This window comes from Lithobates pipiens, unplaced genomic scaffold (genome assembly GCF_037356315.1).
Source record: "Lithobates pipiens isolate NorthernLeopardFrog02 unplaced genomic scaffold, aLitPip1_a1.2 Scaffold_19, whole genome shotgun sequence".
Classification (NCBI taxonomy): Eukaryota; Metazoa; Chordata; class Amphibia; order Anura; family Ranidae; genus Lithobates; species Lithobates pipiens.
Window position 1 is genome coordinate 373,154,009 of NW_027507764.1, and position 15,319 is coordinate 373,169,327.

The window sequence follows — 15,319 nt, forward strand, 5'->3', positions numbered from 1 at the left end:
AAGGTCACTGGCAGCTGCAGCTATACGCACAGCCAGCGATTACCCGCAGTGGACACTGCTAGACGCACTTTGTGGCCACTGGCAACCTGTAATTTTAGTGAACAGGGCTAGTTGCTCACAACAGAAGATTCCTGCCTTTGCAGTTCGCACTGGCTTGAATCACTGGTGTGCATGTAGCCCAAGGCACTTCAGCAATTGCAGGCACTCTGACCTCAAGTACAATGCAGGGCCAACAGCCTGAGTTAGTATGTGAGACTATAATGACCTAAAAGCAAAATATATTGCAATAACCTAAAAGCAAAATAAATCGCTAACTCGACACTCAACGAATTTAAATTAAAGTGTAAGTAAACCCTCCTATCTTTTTCAGCCAAGGAAGCTGCCTTTTTGGCCTCTGTTTAATCTACAACTGCCATGATGCTGCACATGTGATCAGTTATGACACCAGCCATTGGATGGTTTGACAGTTTGGTTGAGAGCACGACCAATGGAAGTGTTACATTTCTGGCACGTGCTGGAAATGAAAACATTTTATAGATGGATTTACTTCTGCTCTAACATATATGAACATGTGAGCTGCTACTACAACATAAAAAAATCAATAAAGGTCTCATATACTTTAAACGAACAAAAAATGTATTAGAATCCATAAAAAGAAAAAGCAGGGCTCTTCAGTATGAGAAACCACTTGTTTCCAAATAGTCCACATTTATTTACACCCTAAAAGGTGAGTCCAAAATGAAGCTTTAATCACTTAATGTTTCCTAAGGGATATATCAGGTATATAGATATACAGATCCTTCAACACACCTCGTGATACCGCTTACCTGAAAGTTTGCACAACACTCTCTCCCCAATCCTAGGATTGTTGGAATCTCACTGGAACAACAATCCTAGAATCGGTGAGAGAGTGTTCTGCAGTCTGGGCAGTCAATGTTACGTATTAAAGAGGAAGTAAACACTGATGGGTTTTACTTTCTCTTTGTTCCCCTGCAAAGTAAAAGCATAATGGGCTGGTATGTATCGCATACAAGCCCATTTTGTGGCACTTACCTGCAAACGAAGCCCGCAATGTCCCCACTGGTGGAAGCATCCAGATTTGCCCCTCTTTCTTCCAGGGGGCCTGGGCTCTGAGGAAAGGGGTATGCCCCCAAAATGCGTCAGCCGTTTAGCCGTCTGGGGTACCATCTGATACCGCCTGTCATCAGGTCTTGTCTGCAGTTGCCAAGGGCTGAAGTTTGACTGTTAAGAAAAGCCTTCACTCATGCTCGTTTGTGAGTAGTACCATTGCTTTTATATATTTTTGATAAAACGTTTTTATCAGTAATGCAATAGGTCGGTGCATCCTCCTTTTTTATTTTTTCTCTTTAGTTGTGTGAATACCCATTGTTCTGAGGAGGGTTGCAAGATTCTAGACTTGCCTTAAATCCCAGAGTGGACCTTATCACCCACGTTAAGCAAAACACCGGCATGCAGGAGATTATTGTTTTATTATGCATAGTGCAGAGAGAGAGAGAGAGAGATCTTAGAATGCATAGTGTATAATATGTCTATGCATATTATGCATAGTGTATAATATGTCTATGCATCTGCCTAGACAATATGTTTTATGCACATGCCACTGTCACCGTCATGTGAAACATAGCAGTGACGCAAGACACCTAGCAGAACAATAGAACTTGTGATAAGGCTTATTGGACTTTAGCCTTCACTGGAGCATATGTGATACATTAGTGCTGCAAATGACCCTGCCTCCTGTTCAGGCAATTCAACAAGTGCTTAATGGGAGGAGATAGCTGCTAACCATAAATAAAGCTGAGAGCTGAATTGGAATAGAAGGTTCAGCCCTAGTATTTGCTCTGCTCTGCTCTCTCCCTTCAGCACTGTAATAACCATTAGCACCATGGACAGCGGCTTTCTCAAGCTGGATGCTGCAGAGTTCTTGGAGATTTGGCAGCGTTTTGACTCTGATGGTAAGCAAATTATATTATATTTCTTTAAATCTGTTTGAACTAGGTTAATAAAACACACAGAAAAAAAAAAAAGATTTAATCTAAGCACACAAATAATACTGTGTAGCAGTGTACAGAATGTATAAAATGATGCCTACCTATATAAAGGCTTGGATAGACTTTGTATTAAGTTTTTAGCGTTTGGGGGCAGGGGTATTAGACCTGCTTTTGGCTGTAACACGAATAGATTTTAATAGTGATGTATACAAAAAAAAAAAACATGAAGCAGGTCTTAAAACAGCCTCATAATAGTCATCCATATTACAAAAGTAATTAGAAATCTGTAGCCCTGTGATTGAAGCATAAATAAAACTCCAGTCACATACAGAAAAAGTCAGCCATGTATGTCCTAATAGTATTCAAAGTATGCAAAGTAATGTATTTTATAAGTAATGCAAACGATATGAGAACGACAATATGCATTTCATTTTAAAAACATGCTAGTAGGTTAATTAGCTTTTGTCAACTTTTGTTCTACTATGGGGTGAGTATGAATGTGAAATAGGGATATGTATGCATATGGGATAGGGACCATAGATTGTAAGCTCCTTGAGAGTAGGGGCTGATGTGTATGTACAGTATGTAAAAACATAAACTGTTGGTACTATAAAAATATTTGTAATAATAAAAAATAAAAAAAATATGTTATATATATATATATATATATATATATATATATATATATATATATATACACACACACGCACACTATATGTGTAGATTAATAATAGATACTGTATGTACAGTGAGGGGAAAAGGTATTTGATGCCCTGCTGATTTTGTACGTTTGCCCACTGACAAAGAAATAATCAGTCTATAATTTTAATGGTAGGTTTATTTTAACAGTGAGAGACAGAATAACAACAAAAATATTCAGAAAAACGCATTTCAAAAAAGTTATAAATTGATTTGCATTTTAATGAGTGAAATAAGTATTTGATCCCCTTGAATCAGCAAGATTTCTGCCTCCCAGGTGTCTTCTATACATGTAATGAGCTGAGATTTGGAGCACTCTCTTAAAGGGAGCACTACTAATCTCAGATTGTTACCTGTATAAAAGACACCTGTCCACAGAAGCAATCAATCAGATTCCAATCTTTTTACCATGGTCAAGACCAAAGAGCTGTCCAAGGATGACGGGGACAAGATTGTAGACCTACACAAGGTTTTGCCAGTGGGCAAACATACAAAATCAGCAGGGGATCAAATACTTTTTTCCTTCACTATATGTATTTATATCATACACAACACAATGGTATATACTGAAGGTTCTGTACTTGCTCAGTAATAACAATTATAAACATAATTATTGCAACATTTTTACAGCTGTCAGTTCACATTCCTCTAGTAGTTGACAGTAGAACTTCACTAAGTAGATTATGAAGGCAAAGTATTTTCCATTTCAGAGGAAATAGGATGTAATTTACTTAGTAAAAGACTTCCAATCATCGGAAATATCAACAGTGTAAAATACCTTGTATATCCCATTATTGTTGACCTGGCCTCACCCTCCAGATCAGTCTACTATTATTTTATTTTTTCACATTAAGGACATGCAGAATACAGCTTACTTAATAAGGCAGTTGAAACAGTAATGTGAAACTGCAGTAAAACAAAGCAGACAAATGTATTTCAACTTTAATTATTTAGAGCAATCAGAACAATAACAAATGATTGTTGATTGGTTTACATGCATTATTGCATCTGGCATATTCTTATTTAAGGAGCCAAATAATTGATTCTATAATATATATATATATAATAGTGTTGGATAAATTCTATGCTTGTAGGTACTAGTTTGGGACTTACATTTTTTTGGAATTAAAATATACTTTCTATGTATTTAGACAATGGTTACATTGAAGGTAAAGAGCTTGATGACTTCTTTTGCCACCTTCTTAAGAAGCTAGGCACGGTAAGTAACTTATATCTTCTATTATTTGTTTATATTTAATAATAACTCAAGATTTTATTGATAACTACAATTTTAAATACATTTGCAAATGTATATTTGCCTAAGCATATGCAGTCTGTGCATAAATAATGGTAGCATATAATTGTGCATAAAAGATAATTATAAGAGAGGAGCTGCATTCATATGGCTATATACATTAAACATCTACTGTATGTATGTGGGTATTGTGCATATTTATTTCACATATTATCAACAGTGTAAAATACAGTGCAGGCTTAATAATACTGAAGGACGTTATTCAGTATATATCTTCTTTGCATTGCTTGACAAAAGATGAACGTGTTACTAGTTACCAATAATAAGCTTTGGCTAGCAGAGTGTTAAGAATGCAGAATTATATGTTTTCTTAATTACTGCTTGATTTGATATATTGCTTAAATGTTGACTTATGAGATATAGTCAGAATATATTGCTATTTAAATGATTGCTTTGTTATAATATGCATTTGAAAAACTTGAAAGAGATTGCATGTTAGTAGTAAAGTTACCTATTGTATTATCTATTTTTACCATAGTATAAATAACTTGGTGCCTACCTACTTGTTACAGTGGTTTCTGTGACCACAAATTACCTACAACTAGAAAAGATAAATGGGCACATGTATAAAGATAAATAGGAATGGCCACTGATGACTTGTTTATGATGGTGCAGTATACAAGGACTGTCATCCTTATCCTTCTTTTTCTACCTGGTAAGTCACTAATCCAGAAAAAGAACATGCATATGATATTAGATGTTGGACACCTGTCATGCACATATTTGTTCCCAGTCACTGATTTGCCATGTATTGAAGTAAAGATAAGAATGACAGCCTGGAAATATTTACCTTCAATTCAGTGATTGCTGCTCTCATATTTCTATCCTAGCAGATTGCATTTAATAGAATAGATATAAATGACCACACTTAAAATGAACCTATTAGTAAGTCTCATTGTACAGCAACTTTATAGTTAAAAATTAAAACTTATTAAAAATCTATGTTGTGCTCCACTCAATGACTTTGTCTAGATTGAGAGGATTTCATCAATCAGCTGCAGGCAGGAGTAAGCATTTTCTCAGTCCCCTCTCACCAATGAACAGACTGTAAGGCCCCTTTCACGTGATCGGCCCGCTGGGATCCGCCTGTCCGTTTTTCAAGCAGATCTGATCGGGCTATCCATCGACTTCTAAGGACAGGCGGATGTCATCCAATCCACTCAAAATAGATGGCTGAGGATACATTCTCCATCTGTCCAGCGGATGGGATTGGATGAAAATGGACAGGCTGTCCCTTTTCATACGATCTCACCCCCGCTGAGTTAGCGGAGCCTGTCCAGCGGCTCCACCCCGTGTGAAAGAGGCCTAACATTGTAACTTTTCAGCAAGTCTTAAGGTGAGCATGTACACCAAGGGCTGTTCTGTGGCAGACAGCTTCTCACTTGAAGAAAGCCAAAAGTTCCTCATTGCATACAAACAGTTTCAGACTCTGTTCACACATGCAAATTGGGTGCAGCTTTCCCCGCATCCAATACGTATGATAGGAGAGTGTGACCAGCTCTCAATGGAGCTGGCTCACACAGCTCTGGGGCGGCCTCAGTCTGCATTGAAAAAGGGTCCTGTGCATCTTCTGGTCCGATGTAGGTGCGAATTCAGGCAAACATCTGGACTTGATTCGCACCTGAATCAGTGACCAGGGACACACCAGACCCCATGCTGTGTACTGCGGCTGCAGCATGTGTGAACGAAGCCTTAAGCCTGCCTTGATATTAAAAACTTGATTAATGATAAATTAACAGAAGAACAGGAATTAGCACAGACCAGAAAGCAGACACACATTTAATGGGCATTCTGGATTCCGGCTGCAGCTGGCAGTATATCTTGATAGTATTAGTAGATAACCTGTCACCTGTCATCTAAAACTGCTTGTTAAGGCAACAAACACCTTTTGTTGATTTAGGTTTATGGTTTCTCTGTGCTGGTAGAGTCCTTATATACTTATTGTACAGATGTAAAAAAGGACAAACAATCATAAATTAGAATCATTCTATAAAAGTCTCAAACTCAGGAACATAAATAGAGAGGATCATTTATTAGGATGATGTTAATAGCACTCGGGTACTATAAACATCAAAGGAAAAACAAAAATCAAGTCAGATTTCCTTAAATAGGAGCTCAGATATTAGTATAGCTTTTACCAGCCTCCTCTAAGGTGAAGCACAAAGGCTTGCCACACCCTTTTGCCATTAGGAACAATAGCCCAGTTTGGATGAAGCTGCGGTTTAGCCATGAGTTGGTCCATCTTTACTAGCACTATATTGCTTTGTGTGCATATCTGAATTCACACTGGAGTAAATGCACATGGGGATCTCATTGAATATAGTACCTATTAACAGAAGGGATGTATGATATGTTACTGTTTATTTTCAATGTGTACACATTTTGATTTATTCCAATTATACTAAATGCTTTTGGTGACATTATTTGCAGAGTTGTTGCACTGCCTGGCATTGCCTTATTTTCTTATAGAAATTATCAATTCTCTTCAAGTGGCTATTGGGATGATGGTGCAAAAACCATCCTTGCTAAGTGGCCACTGAGATAAAACCTGTTACAAGATAAGCCCCTAAGACACTGCCTTGTGTCTGGTGAATCTTTTCAGGTAGAAGTTCATGTATTGATTTGGATGTATCAAAAGTGGTAAAACACAATCACTTTGCAGCCCTACTAATGTTTTCATGTGTATTTTTGATAGTTTGGTTGCATTAACATTACAAAAATTAAAATTGACCACTTACAGACCAGAAGATTTTCCCCTTAATGACCAGGCCATTTTTTTCGATACGGCACTGCGTTGCTGTAACGCCGCTAAACTCCTTTGACAATTGCACGGTCATGCGGCGCTGTAACCAAACAATTGACGTCCTTTTTTTCCACAAATTGAGCTTTCTTTTGAAGGTATTTGATCACCATTGCGTTTTTTATATTTTGCGCTATAAACAGAAAATTTTGAAAAAATAAATATATATTTTTTTTACTTTTTTCTATAATAAATATCCAAAAAAATATAAAAAAATAATAAAAAAATTCTTCATCAGTTTAGGCCAATATATATTCTTCTACATATTTTTGGTAAAAAAAATCGCAATAAGCATATATTGATTGGTTTGCGCAAAAGGTATAGTGTCTACAAAATAAGGTATAGATTTATGCATTTTTATTATTTCTTTTTTTTACTAGTAATGGCGGCGATCTGCGATTTTTTAGCGGGACTGCGACATTGCGGCAGACAGATCGGACACTTTTGATACTTTTTTCGGACCATTGACATTCATACAGCGATCAGTGCTATAAAAATGGACTGATTACTTTGTAAATTTCACTGGCAGGGGAGGGGTTAATAGGGGGGGCGATCAAGGTGTTAAAATGTGTTCCCTGGAAGGTGGGGCTGACTGGAGGAGGAGAGAGATCACTGTTCCTAATCACTAGGAACAGCAAATCTCTCTCTCCTCACCTGTCAGAATGGGGATCTGTCTGTTTACATTGACAGATCCCCATCCTGGCTCTCTTTCCTGCCATCGTGGGTGGCTGGCAGATATCGCAGCTGCCGGCCACATGCATCGAGTGCAGTGAGTGCAGGTGTGTGCCTGCTGTGGCTCTTAAAGGAGCTGAAGTGCACCTACAGTGATTTGTGGAAACCAGCCGACCTGCTGCAGTATAATGATGGTGGCTGGTCGGCAAGTGATTGAACAATGATTTTCATACAGAGAGAATGTTTAGTACCTCAGTGGACCATCCAGACACATGTGCACTGTACCAGTCTATGCTAGTTCCTTTTGTTAGTAACTTGGTCACACTGGATCCACCTTGGCTGCAAAGCTAACACATTCACTACAGGCTACTTCAAGTGGTTGTAAAGGCATTGTTTTTTTTACCTTAATGCAATCTTTGAATTAAGATAAAAAACGTTCTGTGTGCAGCAGACTCCTAATACAAACCTGAGCCCCATCTCTATCCAGCGATGTGCATGAAAGCCTCGGCTGCCTGGGACTCTCCCTTTCGATTGGCTGAGACACAGCAGCGGAACCACTGGCTCCCACTGCAGTCAATCAAATTCAGTTAGCCAATCAGTAGAGAGAGGAGGAGGGGCCCGAACCATGGCTCTGTGTATGAATGGAAACCTGGAGCTGCGGCTCGCCATGCATTCCCCATAACAAGCTGCTTGCTGTGGGGGCACTCGACGGGAGGGAGGGGCCAGGAGCACCAAGAGGGATCTCGAGACGAGGAGGATTGGGGCTTCTCTGAGCAAAACCATTTCACAGAGCAGGGAAGTATAACATGTTTGTTATTTTTAAAGAAAAAAAAATGGCCTTTAGTATCACTTTCATGCCTCTCAAAAAATTGGATGTAAAAGAGTGCCAATGTTAAGAAGATTCTTTTACCCACAAACAAGATTCCAACCTGCTCTGGAAGTTTAAGGCCTCATGCACACCGGACATTTTAACCACTTGAATACTTGGCACTTTTACCCCCTTCCTGTCCAGGCTAATTTCCAGCTTTCAGTGCTGTCGCACTTTGAATGACAATTGCGTGGTCACGCAACACTATACCCAAACTAAATTTTTATCATTTTGTTCACACATCTAGAGCTTTATTTTGGTGATATTTAATCACCACCGTTTTTTTTAAATCTTTTGCTAAATGAACAAAATAGAGCGATAATTTTGGGGAAAAAACTTTTTCTTTGTTTCTGTTCTAAACTTTTGCAAATAAGTAATTGTTCTTCACAAATTAGGCCAAAATATATTGTATTACATTTCTTTGGTGAAAATAACTCAAATCAGTGTACAGTATATTATTTAGTCTGTAGGAAGGTTATAGAGTCCATAAACTATGGTATATATCTGAAAATCGATCAATCCTTATCTAATTTCTTGAGCTGAAAAAAATGCCAGCACGGTAGAAATTTACTCCAAATGACCCCTTTTTGGAGAGTAAACAGTCCAATGTATTTAGTAAGTGGCATGGTGAGTTGTTTTGATGTTTTTGTCATCATCTTTTGGAAAATTAAAAAAAATTCTTTTTTTTTTTTTTACATACTGTCACCAGTGTAGTACTGACTACAGCCTCATCATATAACTGATGTGGCAAAGATATGGTTTCATTTTGTTTTCTTTTTTTTTTTTTAACACACTGTGACCAGAGCAATATAATGTCATCATAGTAACGTTGTACTTTTTACACATTATGATTGCTTATAGCAATGAATTTCATCCTGGCCACAGCTAGTTACATGGTATAGATGGGCTGTGATTGGCCCTGTCTGTACCATATGATCACTGTGACCAATCACAACTAGCAACACAATTCTACACAATGGATGGCATGAAAAGAAGCCATCCATTGTTTACAATTGTCATATGATCTGCTGTGATTGGTCACAGTGGTCACATGGTACCCCACAGAGGGCCGGTACACTGATCAGTCATTGGCTGTGTCTAATGGACATAGCCAGTGACAGATAGCACTGCACCATGCTACGGTGCAGTCCAGGAGGTCGTCATATGATGTCCACCCAGATCGCCAAACTCTGGTTAAAGCTATTTCTAGGAGCGTCTGGTGTTTTTATTTTTCCTGTCTCTAAACTCCTCTGCATGTTAGCCTATGTGTGATTTTAGCAGCGTTTAGCAGCAGGTGCTATTAGAGGCAGGAAAGAATAACACTGCCAGGCCATCCAGGAGCAGCAGAGTTTGGGCTGAAAAAATACTTGTCGCTGCTAAACACGCCTAAACGTGTGTTTAGAACTTTAGTGTTTATTCATTTCAATGGCCAGAATACATAAAAATTCTGGCCAGTGAAATAAACGCATAAAGCCAAACACTGCTAACCTGGTTTGAAAAATCACAGCTTTGGTGAAGTTTTTATGCTGATTTTCTCCCTGTCAGGAGAAACAGCGTTTTACAATAAACCAGTGTGGATGAGGCCTTGTGATGATGTGCTATGCAAGGAAAGTGGAAGTTACCCAAGCACAGCTTCCAGGAAGTGAACTTTTCCTTTCCTTCTACTGACCGTGTGAGGGGCTTTATAAAATCTTGATTTAGGGGATTGCAGGCAACTTGAATAAATAGAGTAGAGTAGACTTTCTGACTTTGGCAGCGTTGGTTTGCTAGCATTGGCAGCTCATGTTTTCCTTGAATTGCTCTTTAAAATTTGTAGTAGTCGTTTTTTTTTTATTAAATGGAACAAACAGGCTGAATAGAAGATACCATCATGGTCCATAGATGACATTATGAGTTAATGAAATTATAAATTAGCTACACTCCTTTAGCTTTATACAGTGAACAGCTTGATGTATTGATGGAAAGAAAACAGGTCCATTAATGGGTACTGGGATGCTTCAAACAATGCAGAAACTAAACACCATTCCAATGCTACACAAAAACACAACAGGAATAATGCAAATGTCATCAATTTAAAACGGTATAAGACCCAAAACCAAACAAACAATACATTTCAGTTTACCAGTTCTAGATGTGGTGGATGCCTTAGTATTAGTTGTAAGCCCTTTTTTCTTTATTTTTACCTGGTGATGAAGCTTCACATGAAGCTTGTCGCCCAAAAAAGTTCAGGAGCTACTTTTGGGCGACATGCTTCAAGTGATGATAAATTGCGCTGCGATCGCAGCAGGCCCACACCACGATTTTAGGTGTCATTCAAATAAATGTCATCTCAAATGTGAGTCCCGCGATTTGTCATTCACATATTGTCGCTTTGAAATTTCGGGCAGAATTGTGTCAAATCTGCCTGCGATTCAAAACGCTGAAGTGTGAATGCAGCTTTAAAGTGGTTGTAAACCCTTACAAACCACTTTGACCTACAGGTAAGCCTAGATTAAGGCTTATATGTAGGTCCAAGAAATATCTCCTAAACCTACACAGTTTATGACATATTTCCAAAAAGAGAGGCACCGCTGTCTACGGCGCATGCGCCGTAGACAGCGGCACCCAGGCACACTATCGCAGTTAACAGCATGCCGCTGCTAATGGCAATATGCCGTTAGTGGCGGCTCCCGTGCGCATGCTTCGGAGTGACGTCATCGCTGTTCCGGGGCTGTGAGTGCCCTGAGCAGCGATACCCGGAAGAAGATGGACGCTCCGGACTACAGGGGACAGTGGTGACATCGGTGGCTCCTGTGTCAGGTAAGTGACACATAATGGGCTACTATGCGATGCATAGTAGTCCATTATGCTTTACCTTTGCAAGGAAACAAAGAATAAGTAAACCCATCAGGGTTTACTTCCTCTTTAATGATAGAGATTAAAATGACTAAACTGTTGAGGACCTGTTGACTATAGGAAAGCTATGAACAGACAAGTGTCTGTAACATAACAGTTGTGGTTTCTATTATGATTCACCCATCTTGCTTTGATTGTGTGATAAAACAGTTATGAGTACCATCTGTCTTTATCACTACATTAGAATATTTAATAAAACAATGTGGAAAAAAGTAAGCACAGACCTGCTGCTTCCATATCATTGAAGACGGTGAAGGTAGGTGTTATTCAAGTGCAGTGATCACAGAAGGTGCTAACACATCTGTGAAAGTGGTAAGTATATACTTATTTTTGTGCAAGCGAGTATAGGGGGAGATTTACTAAAACTGGAGAGTGCAAAATTTGGTGCAGCTGTGCATGGTAGCAAATTGGCTTCTAACTTCAGCTTGTATAATTAACATTTGGCAATAAAATCTGGAAGCTGACTGGTTTCTATGCAGAGTTGCACCAGATTTTGCACTCTCTAGTTTTAGTAAATCTCCCCCTATGTGTCTTCAGTCATCTTAGAAAAGCTGCTGCTGCACCTTGTTGATCTGACTAGAATTATGAGTCCAATCAATCTGAAGTCCTTCTTTCTTCATCAATAAAACAAATTTACAAAAGGGGCTCGTGCAAGGCACTTATCAATCTTTTCAGGTGGTATTTACTAAATTGTCCAGACCTAAGGGATCTTAAAGTGTATCTGTAGCAGAGTGCCCAATTAGATATTCTATTAGATATTCTATCATGTTTTTCTTGCTACCTGGTCCCCTTGTGGCAAGGTTCCCCCATCTGTTTGTACTGGCGACCACTGTGGAGTGAAGGTGAAATGAAAGTGAAATGATATCCAAAATTAAGAGCTGTCCCAAGAACAATAAGTGTAAGGGTCCTTTCACACGGGGCGGATCAGTTCTGATCCGCCCCGTGGATGTCCGTTTGCTCAGCGGGGATCACTCCGCCGATCCCCGCTGAGCAGGGAGATGACAGCTCCGTCTCTGCACACTGCGCAGGGACGGATCTGTCACAGCGCCGCTCTCCCCTATGGGAGATCGGATGACGACGGACCGCAGTGCCCGTCGTCACCCGATCCGATCCGCAGACGGATGGAAAAATAGCTTTTTCCTCCGTTACACTTTTTCGGATCGGAGCGGGTCGGATGTCACCGGACATGTCACCGCTGACATCCGACGCTCCATAGAGCTCTATGGAGCACCCGTTCAGGTCCGCCTGAAAAACTGACAGGCGGGCCTGAACGGGACGTTAGTGTGAAAGAGGCCTTAATCTTCTAATGAGGATAACTGTTCAAAAGATCACTGTCACTAGGAGATTTCCTCTAACTTCCTTTTACCTCTCTGGGACAGGAAGTAAAGGTAAATTCCCCAATGATACACAGACAGAATAAATGGTAGAAGTTTTAACTATCCCCTACTCTATCCAAAACATAAAAAAAGTTTTAGTTACACATACACTATATTGTCAAAGGTATTGCCTTTACACGCACATGAACTTTAATGGCATCCCAGTCTTAGTCCGCAGGGTGCAATAGTGAGTTGGCACACCCTGCAGCTATAACAGCTTAAACTCTTCTGGGAAGGCTGTCCACAAGGTATAGGAGTGTGTCTATAGGAATGTTTGACCATTCTTCCAGAAGCGCATTTGTAAGGTCAGGCACTGATGTTGGACTAGAAGGCCTGGCTCACAGTCTCTGCTCTAATTCATCTCAAATGTGTTCTGTTGGGTTGAGGTAAGGACTCTGTGCAGACCAGTCAAGTTCCTCCACCCCAAACTCACTCATCCAAGTCTTTATGGACCTTGCTTTGTGCACTGGTCCAAATCATTTGGTGGAGGGGGGATTATGGTGTGGGGTTGTGTTTCAGGGGTTGGGCTTGGCCCCTTAGTTCCAGCAAAGGGAACTCTTAGCCCTTGTACACACGGATCTTGTCCGAAACTGTTGCATACACTCGGTCGGACAAAGTTGTCGGAAAATCCGATCGTTCGGAACGTGATGGCGTAATTTTGTTACGATGGGACTACGTTCAGGCTAGTAGCCAATAGCTTTGATGTAGGAATTTGATCTGAGCATGCGTGGCACTTGGTACGATCGGAGATCTCTACACATGATCGGAGTATGTCCGATTGGACCAGTTTGTTGGAAAATATTTCCAGCAAGTTGGAAAATTTGGTCCGACGGATATTCCGACGGAAACAGTCCGATGCATACCACACACAGTCGGATTATCCGACAAAACGGTCCGATAGGACACATTCCGACAGATTCTCCGACCGTGTGTACAAGGGCTTAAGGCGTCAGCATACCAAGACATTTTGGACAATTTCTTGTTTCCCAACTTTGTGGTAACAGTTTGGGAGGGCCCCTTCCAACATGACTGCACACCAGTGCACAAAGCAAGGTCCATAAAGACATGGATGAGCGAGTTTGGGGTGGAGGAACCTGACTGGCCTGCACAAAGTCTCGACCTTAACCCGATAGAACACCTTTGGGATGAATTAGAGTGGATACTGAGAGCCAGGCTTTCTCGTCCAACATCAGTGCCTGACCTCACAAATGCTCTTCTGGAAAAATGGTTAAACATTCCCATAGACACACTCCTAAACCCTGTAGACAGTGTTCTCTGAAGAGCTGAAGCTGTTATAGCTGCAAAGGTTCAGCCAACTCAATACTGAGCCCTACGGTCTAAAACTGGAATGCCATTAAATTCCATGTGCATGTAAAGGCAGGTGTTCCTATACTTTTGACAATATAGTGTATACTGTAAGGTATCTGGAGGTTACTGCCAGCATAGGGACTTTGCAAGACACGGATGTCTTGGTAACAAAAAAAATGAAAGTAGTTTTGCTTGGTTTTGTTGCCACCACCTTAATATACAGTGATACCTCGGTTCACAAACTTAATTCCACGACTCTGGTCGTGAACTGAGGCAAATTTTCCCATAGGGTTTAATGTAAAAAGGGTAATACGTTCTAAACTTTTTTTGGGTTTTTGAACCACAAAAATATGAAACAAAAGTACAGTATGAAGAGAGAGAACACTAACCTTGTTTGAGATGACTTCTGGCCTGGCTCTGAACAGTCTTGTCACCTTCATTACTGCCCCACACTTTCTTCTTACTACCAAGCTTGCTCTCAATTTTCTTTGGAGCCATACTGGATGATCCGGTACAGTACAGTATATGATAAAAAAGCACACAAAAAAGCTTTACAGCAAGTGTGCACAGGGATGTACAGTACAGTACTGTACAGTATGTGCTAAAAAGCACACCAAAAAGCTTCTCAATGCAGTACAATTCTCAGTGTCTCTCTGTGACCACAATCTCACCTACAGGAAGTCGCGAACACGTGTCAGAGCAGGGAAGATGGCTGCGGCTTATGTTTGTGAACCGAGTTGTTTGTGAACAGAAGCGTTTGTGAACCAAGGTATCACTGTATAACACAATTTATCGATGTAGCACCCTGGTGTCTAGTCAGGGTTGCTCCTAAATTTACCTGCCAGGTATAGTCGCCTTGGCCAATTGTTAGGGATCAATTGATTTCACCCTAAGAGTGGAATTTCTGCACTTCTCACTTCTGTTGCTGGGTGACCAGGTACCTGGTGACATTGGATAAGATAAGGGCGATGCAAGGACAGATTAGGAATATATGGGGTGTCTCAGTCAATAGGCAGGGGTTTTCTTGGCCTATTGGCCTCGAAAACAGAACATATATATTTGGGTGGAGTCAGGTGATTGAGGTTTTGTGCCACCTGGACGACTGTCTGGGTGAACGTGTGTTGTGTTGCCCGGGCTGCTATGCCATAGTTTAGGCTTATCCCGGACACATCTGGCTGCTAGGCTGTTTAAGGGCGTATCCAAAAGCAAGAGAACAGCACAGGGTTGGGATTGCGGCTTGCAATCCAACCAGAAGAGACAGTTCTGCCGGCCCGAAAACCTGTCGTAGTCGGAGGTAGAGGGGAAGCTGTTGCCACTAAGGGACCATCCCCCTTGTTACCAGGGACCACAATGAGTAGCTGAAGCAAGTACAGGTGC

General features: G+C 40.4%; 1 protein-coding gene across 3 annotated transcripts in view; it reads left to right on the forward strand.

The window, feature by feature from the left end:
* The first annotated feature begins 1,726 nt into the window (after positions 1-1,726).
* SCGN (secretagogin, EF-hand calcium binding protein) overlaps positions 1,727-15,319 on the forward strand; it is a 123,251-nt gene continuing 109,658 nt past the window's right edge. The window contains exons 1-2 of one of the 3 annotated variants that reach the window (XM_077492303.1): positions 1,727-1,973; positions 3,860-3,927. In XM_077492303.1, coding sequence (XP_077348429.1) covers positions 1,904-1,973; positions 3,860-3,927 — 138 coding nt within the window. In that variant the 5' untranslated portion in view covers positions 1,727-1,903. The remainder of the gene's footprint in view (positions 1,974-3,859; positions 3,928-15,319) is intronic. The other 2 variants (XM_077492301.1, XM_077492302.1) reach the window with 2 other exon arrangements.